This window comes from Leptinotarsa decemlineata, unplaced genomic scaffold (genome assembly GCF_025532065.1).
Source record: "Leptinotarsa decemlineata unplaced genomic scaffold, Ldec_3_MD MMD2_tig00026358_RagTag_RagTag, whole genome shotgun sequence".
NCBI classification, from domain to species: Eukaryota; Metazoa; Arthropoda; class Insecta; order Coleoptera; family Chrysomelidae; genus Leptinotarsa; species Leptinotarsa decemlineata.
This window is the reverse complement of record NW_027412703.1, coordinates 4693960-4718257: the sequence shown is the minus strand read 5'-3', so window position 1 is coordinate 4718257 and position 24298 is coordinate 4693960. Positions and strand designations below refer to the sequence as shown.

The 24298-nt window shown below is 33.3% G+C and overlaps 2 protein-coding genes across 2 annotated transcripts in view; one reads left to right on the top strand and one right to left on the bottom strand.

Annotated features, from left to right (window-relative positions):
- LOC111514362 (matrix metalloproteinase-2) overlaps window positions 1–24298 on the bottom strand; it is a 346057-nt gene that overhangs the window by 189959 nt on the left and 131800 nt on the right. The gene's annotated exons all lie outside the window — the stretch shown is intronic.
- On the top strand, window positions 13486–15121 carry LOC141486606 (uncharacterized). The gene is made up of 3 exons (XM_074184835.1): window positions 13486–14009; window positions 14069–14290; window positions 14348–15121. The coding sequence occupies exons 1-3, from the start codon at window positions 13836–13838 to the stop codon at window positions 14570–14572; spliced, it is 621 nt and encodes a 206-aa protein (XP_074040936.1). The 5' UTR covers window positions 13486–13835; the 3' UTR covers window positions 14573–15121.

Sequence of the window (24298 nt, the reverse complement as noted above, 5' to 3'; positions counted from 1 at the left end):
AAAGCAGCAGTATCAGAAGTGGGTGGCAACCGAGCAAGATTAACTTCACCTGCAGACACGGACTTTTTAAAAAGATCGTATCGCATGTTGTCCAAGGTTTCGAGTCCACTGAATATCCCCTGTTGGTACAATGCTTTGAACACAAGCTCTCCAGCTTCAATAATAATTTCAACAAATACCTACTAATTCGTCATGAGTTATCAAATTGGGGGTGGGGGGAGTTGGTGATGGGGGGTCTGGAGAACCTTATGGGACCAAAATATAATTCGAAAATACAACCAAAGAATGCATGGGTCGCAATAGCACACACAAAAAAAGGCGCTATTTGGCTTTTTACCATTTTGGGGAAAATGATCCATCTTTGAGATGCTGGAGCTCGTTTCCAAAATGGTATATCTTTGAGATGCTGTAGCTCACTCCCTATTGGTGGTAAAATAGAAGAAAAAGTTATCGATGAAATTTGTAGGGAATTTAATGCTCTACAAGTTTGTATAGGGACTGTTTTTCGCAAGAACCACTTCTTTTCGAAATATTACAAAAAAAACGAAAAATGTCCGAAAATTTAGCAGTTTTTCGACTACCAAAAGTTGTGCCGAGCCCAGATTCAGTCACAATTTTTATATTTTACACTACATATCCATTTAAACGAAATCTTCATCATTTGCAAGGTGAACCCCTTCTTTGGTCCCTGGGAACTGGACTATTAGCGATTAGTTCGAATATTCGAAATATAAATTTGAGTAAGTGAACGTAAGAAAGTACATTTTTTGTGGTTACAACAATTACTAAAACTTGGTATTATTTGTAAAATATCGGTTTTTCGTATAATATACTTCTGATAAAAATGTTGAAAAATGTCATGCAAATGATGAACTACAGGGTGTTCCATTTGAAAAAGTTGAATTATGTCTGTTTTAAAATGAATGAAACTTGACCGGTTTTACCGAGCACCCTATATATTGTTTCCGAAAGTTGAGAATCGAGAAATTATCATAGAGATCTTGACTAACTATTCCAAAAAAAACGACTTAATTACTGTAGACATGCCGGTGGTGAATTAAAAAATTATTGTCTGCAAAATAGGTTTTGCTAGAATAACTTGGCAATACCGCAATGGAAATTCGAAAACAGAAATTCCTTAGAATGCTAAAAAAATATGGAATCGAATGACGTATTCATATAATGGGTTTTCTATTTCCAAAAATATAACTTAGGTTAGCCACGCGCGGCTGAATTACCAAGTATGCGAGAAAATAATTTTAAGAGGTAGTATTTATTGATATGACCGATGGAATCTTGTTGACTCACCCTGTATAGGAACCCATAGGAACAGACAGCTCCAACTGTAAAAACAAAATTGATTCACCAAGTCACTAATCTCACTTTGTGAAAGGAGAATTTCAACGAAGAACTTTGTAAGCGAAAGACAAACACTTTTATCTTCTTCAAATTTCTACTTCACACAATATCACCTCATTGACCCTTAAAAAGGTTTCGCCTTCTGATATCAGCTAGCAGGCAGTATTATTATCTATCAAATAACGCATCAATCACTCTAACAATAGTTTAACAACAGACATTTTTTCATACAGGAAAACAGAATATTCCGTAGAATTTATTCCAAAACTAATGTAGAGTTTTAAATTTTATGCTTTTTCATTTTGATATGAAGGGTCACATGGGCAGGGAATTTCCAACAGAAAAAGAAATCAAATTATTCAACTCCAAACTTTCCTCGCATAAGAATATGATTCAAGATATAAACAAAATAAAATTTCAGAGGAAGTTCGAAGAAAGAATTCTTTATTCTCTTGAATCTCAGAATAATCTAACATCGTACAAGTTTTAATGAGGTCTTTGGCCGATGTGGATAATGAGGTCGGGATATTAAATTGATTACAAACATTCAGTAGGAGTCTGGATCGTTATTAAAATACAGAAATATAATGATGTAGAAAAATGGAAGGAAACGAAAACATTGATTAGAAAAGGAGTTCTTTGCATAAAAGAAACTTCAACGAATTATACGTTTTCTGTCCTTAAATTTGGATAAAACGAAATCTGTATGAGATATCAATGAAATTTTTCATCCGTTTGAAAGACCTGCATAATAATCTAAAGAATGAATTGCATGAACTAACTCAAAGTGCTGAAGAATTGTATTTCCAAGCTGAATTCTCAAAAATTGAAATAAATCTTAAAGCCTCTGGAATAGTGTATAGATGAAGTTTGCAATAAAGCAAAAAATAAAATAGACATAACGGAAATGAAAGTGAAAAACAATAAAATTATCACTGATAAAAAAGATATTTCAAATGCTTTTAACCAACAGTACAGTGAAATTGGGAAAAAACATGCAGATGAAATAAAATCTCCCGATATCTTTGAAGAAAAGATATTTAGAAATGACAAAAGCATGTTTATTTATGCAACTATGCATCATGAGGTTATAGGAATAATAGAAGAACTGAAGTCAAACAAAAGTCCAGGAGATGATAACATAAACGCAGAGAAAAAAATAGCAAATGTCCATTTGGTCATATCATCAAATAATTGTTTTCTGGAAGGAATATTCCCGAATATTTTCAAAAACGCTACCGTCAAACCACTCTTGAAAATCGGTGATAGACTTCAAATCAACAATTACAGACCCATTTTACTGATTTCAAATATAACAAAAGTTATTGAAAAAATCATCAAAAAAAGAATGACATAACTTATGGATCAGATCAAGATCTTCAGACGATGTGGTGCTGCAGGTTTTTCCGGGTTTTCCTGCAGCTAAAAAAGCAAATGCGCCACTGGAATCAATGAAGTCGCCTCGGGGCGCCAATTAATTTTCATTGTTGTTTTTATTTTTATCGTTGTTTTATAATTTCACAAATAAAAATTTATGCAGAAACATAGTGTCCTGTCAGAAAATCAATACGATTTCAGAGGGGGATGTCAAAACGGAGGATGCATTATACAGACGTACATCAGTAATTTATGAAACGCTAGACGATTCAAAGACAACAATTTGTATCTTTGTCGACCTCTCCAAGGCGTCTGATACCGCCGCCTGTCACAAAAGGCTGCTAGAAAAATTGGAGAATATTGGCATGCGCGGCAAGATGTACGATCTCCTCGAGGAAGCAAAAGTTATGTATGGTGTCCCGCAGGAAACAGTCTTGGGCCTTGTTTTATTCACCATATACATCAATAGCTTGTTAACGCTACAATCAACAGGTGAAATTGTGAGTTTTGGTGATGATACAGCTGTAGTGTATAAGTCAAACACATGGGAACAACTCAAAATAAAAGCCGAAGTTGATTTCAACACAATTGTCAGTTTGAACATAACAAATTAACATTAAATGAGTATAAAATTGAATTAATTTTGAATATTCAATTTCCATTTTCAATAGATTGGCTATACCACACACAAGAAACTCTGTTGTGCCTTGTTTATTTTATTTTTTTCTCAGTAATGTTTCTGTTTAAAATTTGTTTTCCGTTAACCAGCTGTCAGACCCCTACGAACGACAACTCTCAAAAGTCGAAACTTGTGCGACTAACGAGGTTTTACTTTTTAACGTGTGATTCCTAAAACGGGTTGGATGAGAGCAAGTGAAAATCGATCGTTCAACCTGGGGCTTGAACCACCGACCAACACGGCGGTCGATTTGAGTGAGTGGTAATAGGTTACCTGAAATTGTATATTATAAATTAAATAAACTTCATTATTATTATTATTGATTCCATTATGTGTGGAATATAATATCTTTCAAATGTCCACCACGGCTTCTCTGAAAGGAGCGCATTCGGAACGTTCAATTTTTCATGAGTCTGTCGCATAAATCAAGCTGAATTTGACCGGTGGCATGGGTTATGTTGGCTTTGAGGCTTTGTGGATTGTGAACCATTTGCATATACCTGCTTCTTAAGAAAACCTCACAAGTAAAAGTCTAACGGAGTCAAATCACACGATCTCGGTGGCTAGTTCACATCACCTCCACGTGAGAATCCAATGTGGCATGTGCTGTGTGACACGCAGCGCCGTCCTGTAGAAACTACATGTCGTTGGTGTTCTGATCATCCAATTCAGGCCAAAAACAGTTGGTAATCATAGACCTATAGGGCTCACCGTTGACAGTAATGGCCTGGCCAACGTTCTCAAAGAAATGTGGACCGATGACGCTGCCAGCCCAAAATCCACACCTAACAATGCCTTTTTCGGGATGCAGTGGTCTTGGATCTCATGTGGATTGGTATATCGCCCCAAATTCGACAATTTTGTTTGTTCACGTACCCATTCATCCAGAAATGGGCCTCATCGCAGAAGATGATTTTCCGACGAGAATTAGGGTCATAGTCTAATCAACAAGTTGAGAAACATGAAAAATAGAGATAAAGGTTCAAAAAAATATGAGCGATAACTCATTCGATTCGGAATCACCTCTAGAAAAATGTTTTGAAGGGTTCTGGTGCAGGTAAAAAATTGCAATTATTATTAACAAAATAAGAATAAAAAAATGGTATTTAGTTTTTCGTTAACAGCCCAAAAAATATTAATATTTGAGCAATTTAAAAAAAAAGCTTGTTAAAGAGGAGGAAATTTCCGACAAAGAAGTCACGACTCTCGAAACTCCATCTCCATTATTTATAATTGTAATCTGACGTTGAAAATAGGGTTCCGCGCGGCTGTTGCGGCATGCGCGCGCTGCCGCTAAAGAGAGTTTATCAGAAGAAATAATGTTTTTATAACATAAAATGTCATTTTAAAAATTTGAAAAAATCTAGTATCTTCTCAACACTTGAATGAATCGAATCCCGTAGAAAAAAAGTTTTATCACCATTTTTCAAATTTCAAATTTTTCCTCAATCTCCGTTGGCATAAATAATGGGATAGAAGGTATACATGATTGGCCTATAAATTTCAAATTTCGTGGAGCCCTTTTGATATATATACTTCATACGATCCTGCGATAAAAGTTCAAAATTTCTCAATTTGTTAATTATGAATTTTTATGACTATTTTCCAATTGATATTCAGATATGTCTGTTTTCACATCAAACAATGGCAGTTATTAACATTGAATATGAATTTTTTACGTAATTTCTTTATTAAATTGTTTTAAACAAATAGAGAAATCCAATATTTTTGAAAACATTTTTTTGCCATTTTGTTGTTTAGAAATAATTATGCTTTGAATAAAATGTTTTCTTAATTTTAAGTTTTAATTGTTTGAAATCGATTTTGTTATATTTCGATTTTTTAAATAATTAGTTGAGAAATAATTTTGCTTCAAAAATCATAATTTACACTTTTAAATAATTTGGCAAAAAAAAATTCATTATTTAATTGTTTATTAGTTCAACAGTTTCTGAAGCAGAAAAAAATTTTAAAAACAGCTATATATAAAAAAGTGCCATGATTTTTTCTTTATTTATTATAATAAAATATTATAAAAAAATTATAAGAAAGTTTATTATACGCACGTGTTGCGTATATCCACCCATGATGATTTGGGAAAACAGACTGTATAAATGACAACTGATTTGACAGATGTAGTGTCAACAATATGGCCGTTATCAATTGTCAAAATTGTCCTTATGGGAAGACCCTATACATGAAAGCGAAACGATCGTCTCAATATATTTGCAGATTGTACCACCTTCAAAGATTTGAAATGCGATTTATACTATCTGCATTTATTTTCGAGCTGTTGTGAATTTTTCATTATAAAAAACAGTTTTCTCAGTATTGTGGCCTTGGGAAAATATGCTTTGAAGTGGAGAAGATAATAATAACGATGGTATAAATACTAACTAAAAGTAATAAATAAACGTGGTGTGTCGCAAATTACATTCAAATCGAAATGATTCCTAGACAGTTGACTTCACATTGCAAAGAAATTATTTTATTTACATTCACAATGAATAATGCACCATCCACCCTCGATAACAAGCACAACATATATCTTCACGAAATGCTCAGGTTCATTTCATGTCATACAGAAATCTTTCAGAATTTGATTTATTCTCCCCAACCCAATACAATAAATCAACATAATTAACGTTGGTTATTCAAAATAACTCATATTACTCCCACTATTAGTCTGGAAATTGACACAGGCTTCATTAGAACCTGTTTCTCTCTCGAAATCTGGCAATATTTGAATTCCATAAATTTCATTCTACAATCAAAAGGTTATATTTTTGGAGTGGCGCTTTTGCATCTAAGAGTTATTCTATGAACATTTTTTGAATAACGTTATAGCAGGGGAGCCCACGATGCAAAATGGGGATTTACTCGAGCGTCATTGAGACATATTAGGTTGCAAAGCTCATATGATAAGAAGAAAAAAATGTTATATAATATATACCTTTTCATCGATGGAGGAAGCAGCTATAGATTTTTAAATATGTAAAAAGATACTATTGATAGCATCAATGTTCTACGTATTTTTAATAATGTTGGTACGTTAATCTGATCGTTTGCATGACGTGGGTAGTTGTACGTAAGGGTTAAAAGTGAAAAGAAAAAAAATTCAATCGAGCGCGTCAGAATTTCTGAAGGGGTGTTAAGTGCAACAAAAAAAAGCTCTCTTTCAATAATCTAAGATTTTGATCTGACGCAAACTCGCGGCCATTATTATAATGTGCAAAAAAAATTCGCCATTTTGAAAAACTCAAGCGCATCAGATTAAGATATATATGGTTCATCTTTATGTTTTAGACGTGCTGTCTCATAATCTGACGATTATATAGAGGGATTCGCTTAATCTGACAAAAACAATATCTTTTACAATTTTTTTTATTCATTGAATTTATCGATCGGAACACGTGTCGAGGTGTTAAAAATAACGATTTGGTTGGGAAAAAACTCCAGTAACTTTGAACTTAATTATTTGAAAAGCTCAGGAAATAGCATGCAAATGAATAAGTGTATGTTTTTTAAGTAGAATACTTGTATTTATAAGAAAATAATTTTGAAACAATGCTCAAAGAAATTTAATTTTTCATAACCATTGGATTGATTATTGAAGAAAAGGTAAATGAAACTTTCTATGTTTTTTACCACTTTTATTTGTAACTAACGTTACTGCAATTTCGTCCTATAAGGACATTTTCAAACTTATATATTGTATAAGTTTGAAAATCTCCCTATAATACTGTATAAGTTTAAAAATGTTTTTATAGGACGAAACTGCAGTAATGTTGTTTATAAATAAAAGTGGTAAAAAACATAGAAAGTTTAATTTCTCTTTACTTCATTATGATTTTCTGCCACGTAGTAACGGCTACATCCATCAATTAATTGATTAATTAATCATCATTTTCATCTTCATCACGAACAAGTCTCTGTGATCAGCCGTGATGGCGTCAAGGCAACAGAATTCAGAGTGGGGACGGAATGAGAGAGAAATAGATGGAGAAAAAGTGAATAGAGAATAGAGGAATAGAAACTTGGAGAGGGAAATAAAGGTATCACACAGCTGCACGCATTAAACTTTATCGAGGATTTTTTTTCATTTCGGCTTTCGGAAATCGTCAAATTATATATTTTTCGTTATCCTTGAATTATTTCCTTCAAAATAAAAAAAATAGCTACGGTCGATAATGTCGAAATGAATTTATTTTTTTACAACTTTGCTGCCCCCCCTTTCTTTATGTCACTTTCAAATTGTCAGATTACTGGAATATACACTTTTCAGATTACTGGAATAAACACTTTTCAGATTACTGGAATATACACTTTTCAGCAGGTACCTAATTAACTCACCCTACCTTAATCTGACGCGCTCGGGAATTTCTGATGATCAATTTTTTTTTACTAATCTGATCCTTTATCCCACACAGGCGGCCTTATGTATGGGGCTCATATTTGGTGGAGGTACTTAACCGGGTACAAGGTATCCCCCTGTATATTAATCTGCCGCGCTTTAGTAAATCCCGAATTCCCCGATTGGGCTCCCCTATTATTACGATTCACTCAATAAAATAATAACTGATTCAATTCTAAAAGATTACTTTTTTTAAGGACAATACACAAGCACTACAGGAAAATCCTCAAGGCGCTCTTACAGAGGGGTACCTGTAGGAAAGTAATGAATCACATTGGATTGGAATCGCTGGAGAATGAATCCATTTCGAAAAACGTACTCAGGAAGTTTATTCCACATAAACGCAGTTCTCCAGATGAAAAAGCTCTTGAACAGTGAAGTTCGAGGTTTACTGAGTTGAATATCAAAACGATGAGCAGCCATAGTCCGTCGCGTATTTCTGATATGTACCGCTCTTGGTGGAATCAAATGTGCCAAGTTACTTGAAAAGCTTTCGTGAAAGTATCTTCAGAAGAGAGGCAAACCTATAACTTTTTTTTGGTGTTCCAGAGTATCAAGGTGATGTTCGTTTCTCCAATCAGGCGAATGGCTCTGTTCTGGGTGAAATCCAGTAACTTCATTAATAGTTGAATGAAACGAGAAATAATGAAATCTCAAATTGGATTTTTCCAAAATGCAACCTAACCTTACCGAATGTTTTGAGATTTTTGGTTCGATTTATTTCTGGTGTTTGGTATAACTTGGGTCCGAAGTCAAAAATTGTTATTTGAATATGTTTTTTCTTATTGGAAAGTCTTTATATTTCTTATGTTTATGGCACTATTCAAAACATTGGCCAACTTTGCACCACATGCTCTGCTAACCTATAAATCAGACTTTTTCAACAGTATATTTCAGATAGTTTATATCATTTGTTCAAGCCTCTCTTCACCCACTAATGTATGTTCATCTCATCTCCGAAGCTGTTGTGAAAATAATCCTAGATACTTGATTTGGATAATTTATGTTTTCCTGGCTGTTGTTGGTGGCTACATGTAATAGTGAAGGTCATGAAATTTATTTTATATGAATTCAAACTGAGGAAGTTGTAACTTAACCAGATTCATAGAACCTTCTTCTCTCTCTTTCTTTCTATTTCCATGATTTACAACTATTATTATGTTGTCAGCAGATGAGATGAAAGTGCCTATGAAGTGCCTATGTCAGGTGTATAACACCTGACATATCACCATATAGAGAATTACCAACTGTACATTATAATATTCGAGTACAAGCTTTCATCAACTTGCTCAAAAAAAAATAAGATTGAAAATAATTCAATGTCATCAATTAATTCACAATACACAATTTATTTGATGTAGAAGCTTGTAACGACATTCACTTATTTTATGATAAACTTATCATTGTCAAGATCAAGTTACATATTGTTTTTTAATTTATCTGAACAAGTAAACCTCGCGACCAACTTTAATGTCATATAAATTATGTAATATAATACATTGATGGGTATCAATTATTCAAAAATTCATTTTCTTCTTTTTAGAGCATGTTAATGAAAGCATGTACTTAGATTTTTTTTGCCACTAATTGATTTTTTTGATACCGCTGGACATATTCTTGTCTGTTCATTTTATTTATAGTTTGGCAGACATCTTATTTCCCGACATTTTGAATTTTTAACGCTTGAACCCTTTATTTTGATCTCCATATCATGTATTCTTTCCAGCAAACTCTTTAATTATATACCCATTTCATGAGGGTGTATAGAGAGGAACTAGTCCGTTTTATTGGGCGAACCCGCCATATTGGATGTAGAATGGAGTCATGCATTGTCATCTAAATTAAACAAGTATACAGAATTTCAGGTCAATTGGTGAATTGTTCCAAAATTTTACTTTCAACATTCACGCCATCATTCACCAATCTGTCATGAATTCCTAATAGGCTGTTAAATCCTTTTCGAAGATGAAATGATGTATGTAGCCATTACTACATAGTAGGAAATCATAGTCAAAAGAGAAAATTTAAATTTGAAAGGGTTATATTTTTAGGAGTGATTAATTTTTGGGAAAGAAAGTTTTTGGCTTTCTACTACTCCATCTGATACAAAAAAATGGATGAGAGAGTCTTCCAAAGAAAGGAAGGAAGTAATCAATTTGAAAATAAGTAACTCTATACATGGATGTGTAGATCATGCAAAGAAGTAACTTTCAGACACATACTGAAAGAAAGTCCTCCTGAAACGGCTACTTTCATATAAACATTGGGTAAATTTTCGTTATGTGGACACCCGGCGATTTTGAAAAAATTTTTGACTGTACTTACGTATTTTGATGCGTAGATTACGAATCCGAGAGAAAAAAGCGGCGCTCTCCCTTATTTGAAAGGTTACGGCCCTTCAAAGTTCAGAAAAGGGCAACTTTTCAGCCTTCTTTCTCACTAAATAAACTGTTTAAAAACACAAGCATTTATTCACTAGGTCACCTTTACACCTTATTTCTCCTTCTTTAACACTTTTCACTTCAATAATCAACATTTTTCTTAAAAAATGTTAAAAAATGTACGGAGCTGCTTTTTGGTTACATATCACTGTATTTTACGTTTTTAAGGTTAATGATATGGTTGGTACGACTGATGCAGTCCATATTCCTGAAGTAATTCAAATGTTTTTTACCTTCATTCTTTAGATCGTAAATTGGTTTTTGGTGGTGTATTACGAATTTTAAATAGTAGGCGACGGCAAATACCAACCGCTTTTTTCTGAAATGTCACTAGTAACTAACCTAAAAATAGAATAATGTCACCAGGAGAAGCATTCGTTTTTAAATTGAGTTTTTTATAAGAAAAATGTTGATTATTGAAGTGAAAAAGTGTTAAAGAAGGAGGAATAAGGTGTGAAGGTGACCTAGTGAATAAATGCTTGTGTTTTTGAATAGTTTATTTAGTGAAAAAGAAGGCTGAAAAGTTGCCCTTTTCTGAACTTTGAAGGGCCGTAACTTTTTAAATAAGGGAGAGCGCCGCTTTTTTCTTTCGGATTCGTAATCTACGCATCAAAATACGTAAGTACAGTCAAAAATTTTTTCAAAATCGCCGGGTGTCCACATAACGAAAATTTACCAAACATTGAATTACACAAAAGAAAAAAATTCTTTCGAAACAAATACTTCTATATGAACATTGAATTATACAGAAGATACTTTTCTCTATTCAGTTTGTATATCGAACATTTGTTGAGGAATAAGAATCAGATATCATTTACATGAGTTCTACTTTGAATGAATGGTAATAAATTGTACTCACATGGAACACTATCACCCTAACTGGTATACACCGTGTTTCGCTTTAAGACACTTGCCCTGAGGCTCTTCAGTACCAAATTGGATAACATTATAGAAAATACACACACTTCATTCATGAATTACGATTTTGAATGTCACGGAATAAGCTTGATCTGCTTATGTCATTGATGACATCGTAATGACATTCATTCACCTATTTGATTTAATCCCAGCCATGAGGAATCTTATTTGATTTGAAAGGGTTATATTTTTAGGAGTGATTAATTTTTGGGAAAGAAAGTTTTTGGCTTTCTACTACTCCATCTGATACAAAAAAATGGATGAGAGAATCTTCCAAAGAAAGGAAGGTGAATAGGTGAATGAATGTCATACGATTCAAAATCGTAATTCATGAATGAAGTGTGTGTATTTTCTATAATGTTATCCAATTTGGTACTGAATAGCCTTAGGGCAAGTGTCTTAAGGCGAAACACGGTGTATACCAGTGAGGGTGACAGTGTTCCATGTGAGTACAATTTATTACCATTCATTCAAAGTAGAACTCTTGTAAATGATATCTGTTTCTTATTCCTCAACAAATGTTCGATATACAAACTGAATAGAGAAAAGTATCTTTTGTATAATTCAGTGTTCATATAGAAGTATTTGTTTCGAAAGAATTTTTTTCTTTCGTGTAATTCAATGTTTATATGAAAGTAGCTGTTTCAGGAGGACTTTCTTTCAGTTTGTGTCTGAAAGTTACTTCTTTGCATGATCTACACATCCATGTATAGAGTTACTTATTTTCAAATTGATTACTTCCTTCCTTTCTTTGGAAGATTCTCTCATCCATTTTTTTGTATCAGATGGAGTAGTAGAAAGCCAAAAACTTTCTTTCCCAGAAAATTAAAACTTTTTTACCATTTTTATTTGTAACCAACGTTACTGCAATAACGCAATTGTAAGGCTTATAGCTTTGCTATAAGTGGTAGAACACTTGCTATAAGTGGTTAAGTGGTAGAACAAACTTGTAGTGTTCTACACTGCAGTTTTGAACTCCGCCTTTTGGATGTTATATTGTATTTCACCCAATAAAGACCATTATTATTATTATATTCAACAGAGCGAATTTGGTCAGTCAAATGACTAGATATTTAAATTTAAAGAAATGAACTTTAAATGTCCGTCGCGGATATACCTACATAGTAGGTTGAACGGACTGACGCCTATCAGAAAACAACTACTCCACTGGCTAATACCACGAATGACGTTGGAATATATCCGACAGGCATCAGTGCAGAAATCAACTGATATTTTTTCATAACCTCAAACTACTTTCGAGTAAATAGGTTAATAATGTAGATAAATAAATAAAATAAAAAAAGTGGAATCATTCATTCATAGAATCAAATAACATTAAATTTTAAGAGAGAGCGAGATATAAACATTGTAACTCGCTCAGAAGATGACACAGTGTGTCGAAACAGCTGTTAGCATTGAATGTCAGTGTAGTGTAAACTGTGAAGTATTATTTTCACCCTACCCATTCAATTTTCTTTGGCTGTTTTGAACTTCGATCAGGTACAATATATTGTTTGAAAAAATACATAGAGTATAATATCGTAGAAACCTTTTCATCAGCTTTGTGTTGTTAGGCATTTCTCTTCATTCGTTCATATAATCCATTCAATTGTTGAGATGATCGTAGGCTGCTTGTTTGACTGTTAATATATATTAATTTTTTTCTCAACACTGAAGTTTTTGCTTATTGAACACTGCAATAGTTCTCATGTTTTCAGTGATTTTGAAATATTTCTTCACCAATGTAATTGAAATATCTATTTCTCTGGTTGTGGGATTGGGGCTTCGACTTTCCTTTTGAATTTTCCTTTGAAATAATACTATTAAATGAACAGAAACGTTCATACATAAACTAATAAATATAAATATACTGTTAAATCTAAACAACTTGTTACCTAACTTTTCGACCTGTCTTACAAGAAAGGTGTTTTTCCTTCTTGTTGGAAGTTTGCTCGCGTTCAGCCTATTCCCAAAAAGGGCAAGAAAAATCTTCCAAATAACTATAACAGTCGCTTTGCTGTCAAAGATAAACAGGCGACCATGTATCATATGTTACCCATATTTGGAATAACGTAATCTAGAAACATAGACAGTCGAAAGCTGTTGTGCTTGATATTTCTAAGGCCTTTGACCGTGTGTTGCATGTGGGCTGCTGGCCAAAATTCGATGCTATGACTTATCGGATCATTTTTGTGAATAATAATAATAATAATAATTTCATTTCTTTTCTCTTCGAACTCCGCAAACTCTATCCAGATCACTGTCAAGATGGTTGTTCTGATTATTGGAGAAAAAAAATAGTTATTTATGTATCAAGGGAATTAGGAGGGCCTTAATTACCGATGGCAAAGTTTGCGTCCCGAGGGCCTCTGGCCCGAGGGACAGCAATTGCCTGAGGTTATTAAGGCTCATTAATTCCCGTGGTACATAGATAATTTTATTTCTGACCGATTTCAATAAAATTTCGTTCATTTTTGAAACGGAAAAATGTACCAATTCATTACCTTCCCGGTATATTTGAATCAGGTACCGTTGATTATAGTAGAGTTTTCTTGTTGCTAGGTTGTTGCTATGTTACTTGTTTATAAACAGAACTTTGTTATCAAGCTGTGTTTGCGGTGAAAACGTGTTTTCTACCCCAAATATAATGGAGGATATTTTGAAAAAAGCTGAACAAGCAAGAGAATCATTAATTCCATCGAAAAGTAAAGCCGTATACCAAAAAGAATACAAGATATATCTGATGGACTGGCTGACACGGAAAAATGTTATGCCAAAAGATGTCACTGAAACTGTATTTCTGGCATATTTTCAAGAACTGGTAAGGAATTTTCTATGTTTTTCGGTAGATTTGGTAGTAATTGTGTTTATTCGTTTCAGTCAGAAACGTATAGTCCGAATTCTTTATGGACTAAATGGTCAATGCTAAAATCGATGGTGACTATACATGAGAAACGAGATATCACCAAGTTCAATGAACTACAGGCTTTTTTGAAACGGAAGAGTAAGAGTTATAAGCCGAAAAAGTCTGCTGTTTTATCTCCTAAAGATGTTATCAGATTTCTAAAGGACGCTCCTAATGATATTCATTTATTGCATAAGGTAATTTTTTTCTTATTTTCCTTTTTGTGTGTATTTATTTCCTTTTTTTTGTTATAGGTTGTTTTGATTATGGGTTATTTTGGAGGATGCAGAAGTCAGGAACTTTTGAATATGAAGATATCGGATATAGAGGACCGGGATTCCGTTATGGTAGTGAACGTACCGGAAAGTAAAACTGGTGTATCGAAGAAATTTACAGTTGTGGATGAAAAAGAGTTCTCCGCTTTGCCTCTATTAAGACTTTGTCTTTGCGTCCTAAAGGTATTGAACGATTTTTTTTGAGCTTCCGACAAAATAAATGTACACCTCAGCCAATTGGAAAAAACATGTTTGGGAAAATCCCCAGCAAAATCGCAATGTATTTAGGATTGCCAAACTCATCTTCCTATACGGGACATTGCCTTCGTCGCACTTCTGCTACTGCTCTAGCCAATACAGGAGTAACTATGACTAACTTAAAAAGACACGGAGGTTGGAAAAGTTCCACGGTGGCGGAGGGGTATTTGGAGGATAGCATCGAATTGAGAAATAAAACGGCGCGTATGTTGTCTACTTTGTCATCAGAAGAGGCAGGTACCACGACTGTAGTGAACAGAAGCTCCAGCCATACAAAAGAAGAAATTGTTTCCAGTGGCGGAAGTAATTTTCAGGGAACATTTCAAAATTGTACATTTATTATTTGTAATGACGTGAATAAATAAAATATGGTTCAGTTTTCATTTCTATTTATTTTTACTTGTGAAAGGTAGAGGGAATTATAAAATCTATAATGTCCCAAGGGAGTTATGACCCTCTTTATTGATAGCGTAACTATGACGATATAAGCTTATAATATCCCGGTCAGAAATAAAATTATTAAACCACCGTGGTATAATATATATATGGTACGTCAATTAAATCAAACCATTTACCCTTAGTACAAAGTTGAAATGAAGTATAAAAAAATGTGTGAACCAATTAAAACGATAGGTAGTAGAAACACAAAAAAATAAAAACATAGATATACTTACAAAAGCAATTGTCAGTAAGATATGTCTTGTATTATAATACTAAAATCAATAGTAATTTATTTTCGTCAATGGGTACAATATGTACATATGTAAGGTTAATTAAAAACAAAAAGCATACTATAACACTAATAAATAACATTTATGACATTCACATTAGACTTATTCAGAAAATAACTACATTAAATTATCATTTAGGTATTCTTGGCGACTATAGTAACACTTTTCAATGAGCAAGGATTTAACACGGTTATAGAACACATTTTCGGATTTCAGATTTTCAATCGAAGATGGCAGTTTATTATACAGGATGATCCCATTATATAGTGGTGATTTTTGGAATCAAGCTGTCCTGTGGAGAGGTATTCTCAATTGATCAGCGTGACGTGTAAACAAATTGTAAGAGGATCCATCAGTTGTGAGAGTTGTAAGATTTTTTCTTATAGAAACTACACATTTAAAAATATACAGTGCTGGGATAGACAGCAATTTCATTCTTATGAACACTGGTTTACAACTTTCACGATATTCCACGTCAAAAATTAGTCACAGAATACGTTTCTGTCCTATAAACACCCTGTTGAAATCCGAACCACACCCCCAAGACATGATTGTCAAGGAAATATGTGAAAAAGCCATTGCATAATAGATGCTGATCAGACTGTTCTGATCTAAAAAGTTTTTCATCTGCTTTATTGCAAAAAATGCTTTATTGAGTTTCTTGTAGACACCATCAATATGAGAGTTCAAATTCAAGGCTTCATTCACAATTGTTCCTAAAAATTTTACTTCTTGTGACATATCTATTTCATCAATAAAGAACACTGCATCTTGAGTATTATTATTTCTGTTAACATCGTTATGTGGCAGTCCCTTACATATTCAGGCAAATCATTGATAAATATAATGAATAATAATGGTCCTAAAACTGAGCCCTGGGGAACGCCTAGTTTAACAGCATGCTCATCTGACATGGTTCCTCCATATTTGACTGACATACAGCGCCACTCCATATAGGAGCCTAACCATCTTAATACATTGTTTGGAAGACCAAGTCCAGTCAACTTATTAGACAGAAAATTCCATGACACAGAGTCGAATGCCTTTGACAAGTCGAAAAATACACTTATAACAAAGTTACCAGCGTCCAAGTTGGAATATATGTTGCTGAGAAAGTGATAAGTGGCTGTTTCTATGGAACGATTTTTCCTGAAACCATGCTGGTTGTTACATAATATGTTGTTGATTCCTACATACTCCCTTATTCTGGAGCCTACAATTTTCTCATACAATTTTGATAACGAGCTTAGTAGAGAGATCTGTCTATAGTTATCAATCTCAGCACGATTTCCTTTTTCAAATAGGGAAATTACCAAAGCCTTCTTAAATTCCTTTGGGAAGTACCCGTGTATGAAAGACTGGTTCATCAAATAGGTAAGTGGATCAATTATAACACTGATTACATCTATAACTGTAATTATTGATATTTCATCAATGCCCGTCGACCTACTAAATAGATTAGTTTCGTATTTTCGCATTTATGACGAAGTATCTCTGTAGTTGTTCCTAAAATAATGTTTTGCTGCGAACTGGTTTATTTTGGGCAAAAAAACAAAGAGATATTTTTTGTTTAGAATAAAACAGGCTATCGGAAATATATTTTTAAATGGTAAACAAATAATAAGACAAAAAGTTACATTGGAAATAATTTTTAGGGGTTGCGTTTTCCACCCCTAACAATCATGGGGTAAACCAAATAAACTACTGGCTAAGTGTCTTTTCGGTAGTACAAAACGTCAGGTTGATTTCAATATTGTAACTTTTTCAGTGCTTGTGAAAAAAAATTGTTATACAAATTTTATGTACCCCCTTCAAGAGGCTGTATCTTAACAAGGGATGCTCCAATGAAGTTTCTTTATATGAGAGATCCTATCTTTTTTTCGATGATGAATCACCTCCTCAAATGTTTTACACTTATTCAGTTACATCCTGTAAATAGCACCCTAGGAGCTAAGTAATATGCATCGATATACAAAATGGTAAATATCTCGAAAACGATCACCTCCAGCGTTGCTGAGGAGGTGTACCTTTTTTACTTGGAAAAGGTGTGGGAGTTGGGTTTTTTCATGAAAAGTTTACTGTCAAAAAAGTTAGGGCAATTTGAAATAAATAATGACAGCGTACGCAGTGCCCTCTAGATATTACATGAAAATTAATACGAAACTATGATTTCCCACGTCAAAAAAATCCCGGTTACCGAATTTCGTGCAAATAACTTACTTTTTGCAAGAGTTATTTTCAAAAAGCGAACAAAAAAATTCAATTTTAACACCCCATATTTCCGAAACGAAGCATTTTCGGAAACAAGTTCATAAAAGACTTTTTTTCTTGAAATTCTCTCAGGAATACGTCATTTGAAGATATAAAGCTTCAAATCCTTTTTGTAGAATTCAATATTAAAATACTGAAAATAAAGGAAAATTTGTTGCATCATTCAAAAAAAGCTTGTAATGAAGACATCCATTAACAATTCTAACTGTAATGCAATTAAAAACCATCATCGTACGTCAATACATCCAAGAAATACATAGTATTCAAATGACGCTTGCAGACTACCTTTAAAAGGATAAATGATAAATTCTAACCACCAGATAGCAAGCAGATAAGCATAAACATCGCCTTCCGCTGTGAGCTGCCAGTCTATATACAAGCCCCCATAGTCTGTATCTACATTCTGAATCGGATTTTACGATTATTTTTATGTAAATTCGGTCCCAGTTAGTCATTTCTACTACTGTTGAAATACGTTTTGGAACATCCGATTTATCTTTTCCTATGAGTAGACCAAAGGAAATTGCTTTTACCATGAAAGCATATTGATTTGAGTGGGCGAAAAAATTCCATGACGTGATACATTTTTGAATTTAATTTCTAGTGAACATTCTTCACTAATAAGGCTAAAAACGTCAAAAGAGAAACAATATTAGCCAACTAATGAAATTAAGGTAGTGAATGAGATTGAAAACTAGTTCTCGATCTATACCTGTTAATTGAACAGAACATCTGAAACATTGTTATGAGTCTGAAATATCGCCTCTGAGTTAGATCGTAGTTTTTGAAATGAATGTTCTATTAAAGGATTCAGATACACCAACACGTTGATATGAAAAATGTTTACTATCATAGTGACATGCATAGAAACTGATTCACATATTCATACAAGAAGATTGATGATATAATTAAAATAATATGTCTGATAATTTTAAAACGTCTTACCTTTTATTTATTTACCATACCACTTTATATTTCAAATTTTAAATTGTATTCATTAGTATTCAAATTTTAAATTGTATTCATTAGTATTCAAATATTAAATTGTATTCATTAGTATTCGAATTTCTGCAGACCCCACGCACAGGTATATCCTTCTGTGGGAATTCTATATTTATTTGGAAATTGACTCGTACAATTTGTATCATTGAACAATGTATCTTTGCCAATAAATATTATTATTATTATTATTATTCAGATCTTTCTAAAAAATACTTTCAAAAAGGAAAATGAGTTGGCATGTTCAATGTACGGGTATTAATTACATATGGAATCTTTATATATTTTTCAATTTCAAAATTTGATGGGTAGATGAAATATTAGGTGGTTTAAAAAGTTTTAATATCGTAATATATACCGATCGATAGAGAATTTTGTACTCTATACGATGATGCTGTTCATATTTTTTCCAAATTTCTATTTTTTGCCTCTTCTCAGCTTAATACTTACTATACAGGGTGTTAATTAAGTATGTACCATAAATTTAACAGACGATTCTTTAGATAATTTTAAGACGAAATGTTCATATAAACATGGGTCCGCAAATCCTTCGTTCTCAAGATACAGGATGTTGAAATAAAAATTAATAAAAAAAGTTATTCCTAAATATCTTAAATATCCTTTACCTAATTTCCTTGTAATTTGGAAATGGTAATTATAACATCAAGGAATTAATTCAGCTCAAACGTGATTCAATTTATTAAGTCCACTGGCGTCTCGTGCGCGATTTGCGAATATTTTTGACTTAAAAATGTACGCGAGTGACTTTTGTGCAATTTTTATTATTTATTTGGATTAGGCAATTAGAAATACAACTTTTTTGTCTCTTAAACTTTTTTCGTATCTTGCTTAGTTTTTAAGAAAAAAAAAGTCGATCTAATTGCATATCCCTGGACCTCACAAGGAAAAATTTGGAAATAATTATTTTTACAGTTTTTCATTATTAATTATGTAACAATAACAACAAATATTAAATAACATTAACATCTAGACTAACGAATTGCACTAAATTAAGTGTTGGAAATGGCCTCCTTCGACTTCAATACAACCGTCTAGCCGCCGCATCATTGAATTTGGCACTCTTCTGAAAATACCATAAATAATAATCAAGCCTTGCCTTGGAAAACGATTGCAGCATTTAATAAACAACTCGACAGTTCTTGTCAACTTTATAAGCTTTCAATTTATAATTGTTATGAAAAGTGTGTTTAGAGGTTACTTTTCGAACCATTTTTGTAAAACATGGTTCAATTTACTACAGTAACCATGTTTTTTTGGAGGGTTTTCACCTTTGAAAAGTACCTGGATGGCTCATCGGTGTCCAACCACCGTTCTGAATGTCTTCTGTAGTCGTAGAGAGGATCCACTTTTCATCATACGTGAAGAAGCAAAGAAGAATAGTTCTCGATACGTCACAATTGCTGTCGATCATTCAAATCGTGGGGTACTCACTTTGCCGAGCTGTTTGACATTTGCAATACGTTTTAAACCATGGAAAACCGTATGGGACACGACGTCCATTTCATCTGCCATGCCACGCACCATTTTTTATGGGCCACTCTCCACCAGGTCCTCGTCCTGGATTGCTGTAGGACGACCATTTCGGAGCTCATATTTGAGGCTAAAATCTCTGGAACTTTCATTAACACTATCATTGCCAACTGCCAAGTTGTTTCTATTCGTAGAGAAAAATTGGCTGAACATCGCTTAACGCCATCATATAATAATAAGCTGAAAAGAAGCAAAACTTCTGAAACAACTCAATACATCTTGTTGAAGAGCAGAGTGTATTGTTATAATAAAGCACAAACCACTTTTGCACTAAAATTTAGAATTAGACCATTTCCGTTAAAATACGTAGTACTTGTGAAAAAACTTTGAAATCGTATGACACATACATCAAATTGAAAAATTTTGAGAAATTTGCCATTAGGTCGAATAATTAATTGGGATTATAATGTCTGTATAGCTCAGTTTTCTGAATACATTGAACTCAAATTTATTAAGATCATTTGTAATGGTCAGATCTAATACATTGATCTGTTTCTCTATCTCTGTTTCGAATGGGAACTAACTGTATGTTTCTACATTTCATTATTACGGACTTCTATTGTCTAATATGATATAAATTGATTTGAAATCCCTAAAAGAATTTGTAAAAAATTGAAAAGATTAGCTGAGAAATAACAATTATATCAAGCAAAAAAACGGAAATTACAATAAAATAAAATACAATACAATAAAATACAAGCAACTACCGAAAAATCGAAAATATTGAACTATCACCACGAGAAAAAAATTAAAAACATTATTAACAAGCAATGAATTGATTAATTAAAAGATTCCAAACCAAGTTACTTCACGACGTTTCGATTGTTAGTACCCACAATCGTCTTCGGTTGTTGCTTGTATTTCTTGGTTGTTCTTGGCTGTTGCTTGTATTTTATTGCTTGTATTTTATTTCATTGTAATTTCAGTTTTTTTGCTTGATATAATTGTTATTTCTCAGTTAACCTTTTTTAACTTTTTACATATTCCTTCAGGGATTCCAAATCAATTTATACACTGTGTCCGTAAAGTATGGAACAAATTCATTTTTAGCTAAACAGGTCATTTTAAGAAATAATCCTGAAACACGTCGATTTTTGATGTCAATTTACCGTATTTTAAAATAATAATCTAATATACAGGGTGAATTACGTTCGAGTAATGACGTCACCGTCATTTTTTTTAAATGGAACACCCCCATTTTGTCTCAATTTTTGGATTACTCTAGCTGAGTTGATTTCAGAAATGTATCACATGTTGATTCCAATTGGTACAGGGTGGACAAAAATACAGTAGTTGTGTGTGTGCTAATAAGGTAACGCGTAACATTCTTTATTAGGTAAATTAACAATATTATCAAAAATACTTATTGTTTAGCGGACAGAATATGCTGGAATACATGACTTTATATTAAATGTTCGAACTGCAGCCCTTGCTGTATTTGACAGTAACCCAAACGGTGTACAAATTCTTGAACCTTGTGTATGGTTTCTTGCGTAATATTGTTTATTTCTGTTCGAATTTTCACTTGTACATCTTCAATATTTGCTGGTTCCGTTTTGTAAATAACATTCTTCAGATGGCCCCACAGAAAATAATCCAAAGGATTTAAATCTGGTGACCTCGCTGGCCATTCAGTGGGTCCACGTCTACCAATCCACCTGTTCGGAAAAATTTCATCTACGTACCTTCTAACATCTACAGCATAATGTGGAGGTGCACCATCCTGTTGAAACCATAAACTTTCATCAAAACCTCCAGGATTACGTCTGCTGGGAAATAAATTACGTAAAGTAGGTACGAGATACCCCCTTAAAAACTAAAGGTACTTTGCCCCGTTTGAATTACCTTCGATAAAGTAGGATCCAATGATTCGATTTCGTACAATTCCAGCCCATACATTTACCTTTTGAGGGTATTGTGTATGATGCTCACGCATCCAGTGGGGGTTTTCTTTTGCCCAGTATCTACAATTCTGACGGTTAACCTCACCATTTAACGTGAAAGTGGACTCATCAGAAAAAATAATGGGTCTCGGTGACACTTATCCATCATTTCTTCGCAAAATTGGAGTCGTGTATCGGGATCATCTTCGTTTAATTCTTGCACAAGTTTGATTTTATAAGGATGCCATTTTTCAAGCTTCAATAGTTTGTGTACCGTTGTTTTGCCAACACCGATTTCGCGACTAACTTTACGAACAGAAGTGTGCGCATCTTCTTCAAAACTCAGTAAAACATCTAATGCTGTATCAGCATTTGCAGGGGGACGACCTGATTTGCGTACATTTGCAACCGTACCAGTTTCTCGAAATTTCGTTTCCAGCTTACTGACTGTTGAACGCGTTATAGGTCTTTCTGGATATTTATCATTAAACAAATTGCACACTTCCATCTGAGTTCGCGATCTGTCTCCATACCCAATCATCATAAGTATTTCAATTCTTTGTTTTACACTTAACTCCATTTCTACTTCCAATTAAATCTAAGCAATCATTCGAATATTCACGAATAGGTACCAAAAATATTGTAGTACTAAACTGTCACTAAACATCAATAAATTACTAAACAAATAATGATATTTCACAAAAAACTAGACGACTATGTTTTTTATAAATGTAGATAAGAAATAATTTCTTTCATATTCTGTCTGCTAGACCACAAGTACCAAACATGTTTGGAAACAGCTCATTTTTATTACTCTAAACATGTAGCAAACTACGGGGTGTTACATTTAAACCAATTGCCTCTAGACAATAAGTATTTTTGATAATATTGTTAATTTACCTAATAAAGAATGTTACGCGTTACTTTATTAGCACACACACAACTACTGTATTTTTGTCCACCCTGTATCAATTGGAATCAACATGTGATACATTTTTGGAATCAACTCAGCTAGAGTAATCCGAAAATTGAGACAAAATGGGGGTGTTCCATTAAAAAAAATGACGGTGACGTCATTACTCGAACGTAATTCACCCTGTATATTAGATTATTATTTTAAAATACGGTAAATTAACATCAAAAATCGACGTGTTTCAGGATTATTTCTTAAAATGACCTGTTTAGCTAAAAATTAATTTGTTCCATACTTTACGGACACAGTGTATGATTTTATACTTTGGAAGTATGAACTAATGAAATTCACCATGAAACATTGTCAACCACCTTCAAACAAACTGTATGTTTCTATTGAGATTATTCATAAATTTCATGAATTAGATCAGCTGTTGTGTAGTACCTTCTGAAACAGGCGAGAATACCGTCTACATGAATTTTTCTGCTAAAACTAGACTAAGGAATGAGCCCATTGGTATATTTATAAACAGGATTCAGGTTCAAAAAGTTCAATTTCTCGTTTTTCATTTTCTTATTTCCCAAATTCGAACGTTCAGAAATGGAACTTTATAAACAATGCGATGGTTGCAATGACACATAATTGTAATGTGGGAAGAACGTTATACAAACTGATTTTATTAGTAAACAATTTGAATAGATCACCATGTAGACCCATTTCAAGTGTATTTCACTAAGCCAAAGCTTTGAAGAACATAAAGGGCATGTAGGGGTTTACGAAATACCTCACAGATAAGATTCATTTCCATTATAATAGAAGAAAAGAGAAAACGCCCACTCTTTGAACATATCGACGGGATCTTATCGTGCCGGGAACGACGTTATCCCCATGTACCAAAAGCCACAACTATAATGAGATGAGTTGTATGTCTGAATATCACTCAATTAATGTTGGTCGGTCTGCCCGAGTACAAAAAGTTCCGCAGCTACTTCACCACAATAACTCAGGATGTTATAATGAGATGTAATTATTGTTCATTACTATTATACTGACTCACTTTGAAGCTTATAATTAGAGAACAATAAGAAAGTTCAAGCAACGACGATCGGGTTAAAGGTGATATGAAATGTTAAGATATTCTTTGGTGTGTCATTTATCTCTTACGCAACAAACTTTTGTTCTCCTATTTTCTGTTTGATCATATTGAATCATTTATCTTTCATTAATGACTCAACACATTCAATATTAGGTTACTCATTCTGAATGAGTATATTGGATCCGACGTCAGTATTAACAGCGCCTTAAAGTTTTTCCTGCAGTGCTT

Coding starts and splice junctions, on each gene's coding strand:
- LOC141486606 (XM_074184835.1), top strand. CDS start 13,836: ATGGAGGATATTTTGAAAAAAGCTGAACAAGCAAGAGAATCATTAATT. Junction 14,010..14,068: donor TGGCATATTTTCAAGAACTG/GTAAGGAATTTT, acceptor TATTCGTTTCAG/TCAGAAACGTATAGTCCGAA. Junction 14,291..14,347: donor ATATTCATTTATTGCATAAG/GTAATTTTTTTC, acceptor TTTTTGTTATAG/GTTGTTTTGATTATGGGTTA.